This window comes from Acanthisitta chloris, unplaced genomic scaffold (assembly GCF_000695815.1).
Source record: "Acanthisitta chloris isolate BGI_N310 unplaced genomic scaffold, ASM69581v1 scaffold31356, whole genome shotgun sequence".
Classification (NCBI taxonomy): Eukaryota; Metazoa; Chordata; class Aves; order Passeriformes; family Acanthisittidae; genus Acanthisitta; species Acanthisitta chloris.
Genome location: NW_008676977.1, coordinates 326 through 2357, shown reverse-complemented (window position 1 = coordinate 2357; position 2032 = coordinate 326). Strand labels below are relative to the sequence as shown.

The 2032-nt window shown below is 54.6% G+C and overlaps 1 protein-coding gene across 1 annotated transcript; it reads left to right on the top strand.

Annotated features, from left to right (window-relative positions):
• Positions 1-432: 432 nt before the first annotated feature.
• Positions 433-1686, top strand: CCDC86 (coiled-coil domain containing 86; the record flags this gene model as incomplete). Its single annotated transcript, XM_009076343.1, has 3 exons — positions 433-552; positions 900-974; positions 1594-1686. Coding segments are annotated over exons 1-3 (288 nt in total), but the record flags the coding sequence as incomplete, so codon positions are not given.
• Positions 1687-2032: the final 346 nt, after the last annotated feature.

Here is a 2032-nt window from a genome sequence, read left to right as displayed (position 1 = left end):
TTGGGGGGGGTTTGAGCTCGAGTAGAGTCTCTGGGAATGTTTTTTAGGGGACTCTGATCTCCTCTAGCTGTGTTTGGGGGGTCTTGAGGTCCGGGGGTGGCTCTGGGGATGCTTTAGGAGGACCCCGATGGGGGACAGGGCAGTTTTGGGGTGTCCGGGGAAGGCAGAGCTGATCCTGGGGCCATGGAGGGCTTCGGAGGTATCCATAGGATTGGAAATAACTCAGGGGGGACAGGGATACATTGAGGGGGGTGTCCAGAGCTGAGGAGTGTGTTTGGAGGTCAATGAGATGAGGATGCTGTGGGATGCGCCAGGCTGGGAGAAGTTCATGGAATTCTGGAGTGAGGAGTTTCTGGAGGGGAGCTGGAATGGGGATACTGCATCCCAGGTGACCTTTTCCAGCCTCCCCTCTGCCTTCCCAGGTTCTCCCACATGATCCAGGACAAGGCTCTCCGTACCTCCTGGGCACAGAAAATGAAGGAGAGGCAGGAGAGGAAGCTGGTCCGGGATCTGGCACGGCAGCTGGAAGAAGGGAAGAAGAGGGAACGAGAGGTAACAGGGAGCTGGGAATGGACAATTTCTGCCTTTCTCATACACAGTCTCAATCTCTGCCCTCATCCTGGGCTTCAGAGCCATGGCAGATCCCACCACTGTGGCAACACCCAGGAGAAGTGCAGCTGGGATGGCAAATTCCCTGTCCTGGTGCCAAATCCAGTGACAATCACATATTGCTGACTTGGGATAAGCTACCTCACTCGGTTCAAGCCTCATCCAGGTGGAAAAGCTGCTGGAATGCTGGATTTCATGCTTGGGCAGGCAGCAGGGCTGGGGCAGTGCTGGTTTGGGGTTAATCCCAGAGGGATGGATCCCCAGGGAATGATTTGGTGCTGTTCCCACAGGAAAAGAAGCGTCGGAGGGAGGAGAACCTGAAGCGGCGCCTGGAAAACGAGCGGAAGGCCGAGATTGTCCAAGTGGTGAGTCCCAGCTTGTTCCTTCTCCTGGTTGGGAGCATCCCACAGCCTGCAGTCCCCATGGATCAGGCTCCAGTGTGCTCCAGTTGCTCTCCCTGGCTCTGTCTTTGAAGGATACTGGGTGGACTGGGGGATCCCAGGAAAACTGGGTGTGCTGGGAGAGTGTCTCCTGTGGCAGGCAAGGTGGGGTGGAAGGGGACTGCTGCTCTTCCAAGCTTAGGAATGCAAAAACTGAGGGATAATGAGCCGGAAAACATGGCAGTGATAAGGATCCATGTGGAAAATCATGGCTTTTCCCTTGGAAAGAGACCTAAGAGCTCAGTGTCAAGACCCACACAGCCATGCTGTGGTGAGGAATGGATTAGTTTAGGATAAATCCACTCCTAAATCCCAAATCCATGGAGTTGGGGGTGTGGGAGCCATGCCATTCCCATCCCACCTGATTCTCCCACTCTGTTCCATCCCTGGAAGTGTTCAAATCTGGCTTGGATGGGGCTTGGAGCAACCTGGACTAGTGGAAGGTGTCCCTGTCCAATGGAACTGGATCCTCCTTAAAGCCCCAACCTAACCCATGCCAGGCTCCATGGTTCCATGAAATCCTCCTCTTCTTCCCATTTTCCAGATCCGGAACCCCCTGAAGCTCAAGAGAGCCAAGAAGAAGCAGCTGAGGCGTGTGGAGAAACGGGACACACTGGCTCTGCTCCAGAAGACACCTGTGAGGCACAGCAAGGCCACAGAATGAGGCAGGAATCAGGATACTGCCATGCAGCCAGGATTCCTAGGGGGATCCTGCTGCCTTCCAGGGCTGTTTTCTGGGCTCTGAGGGCAGGAATCACTGCTGGAGTGTTGGACAGACAACAGGACAGAGCTGGCCTGTGTTATTTCATGCCCACAGGAATCAGCTGTTGGATCTCCCTATCCCTGTGCAATGGGGATGTTGCTGGAAGAGAACTTTGCTTTCCCAAATTTGCCTTTTCCTTATGAAAATGAACAGGAGCTGGGACAGATTCACCTCCAGCAGCTCTGGGTGGTGCTGGTGGCTACAGCCCTAAGCTATGAGA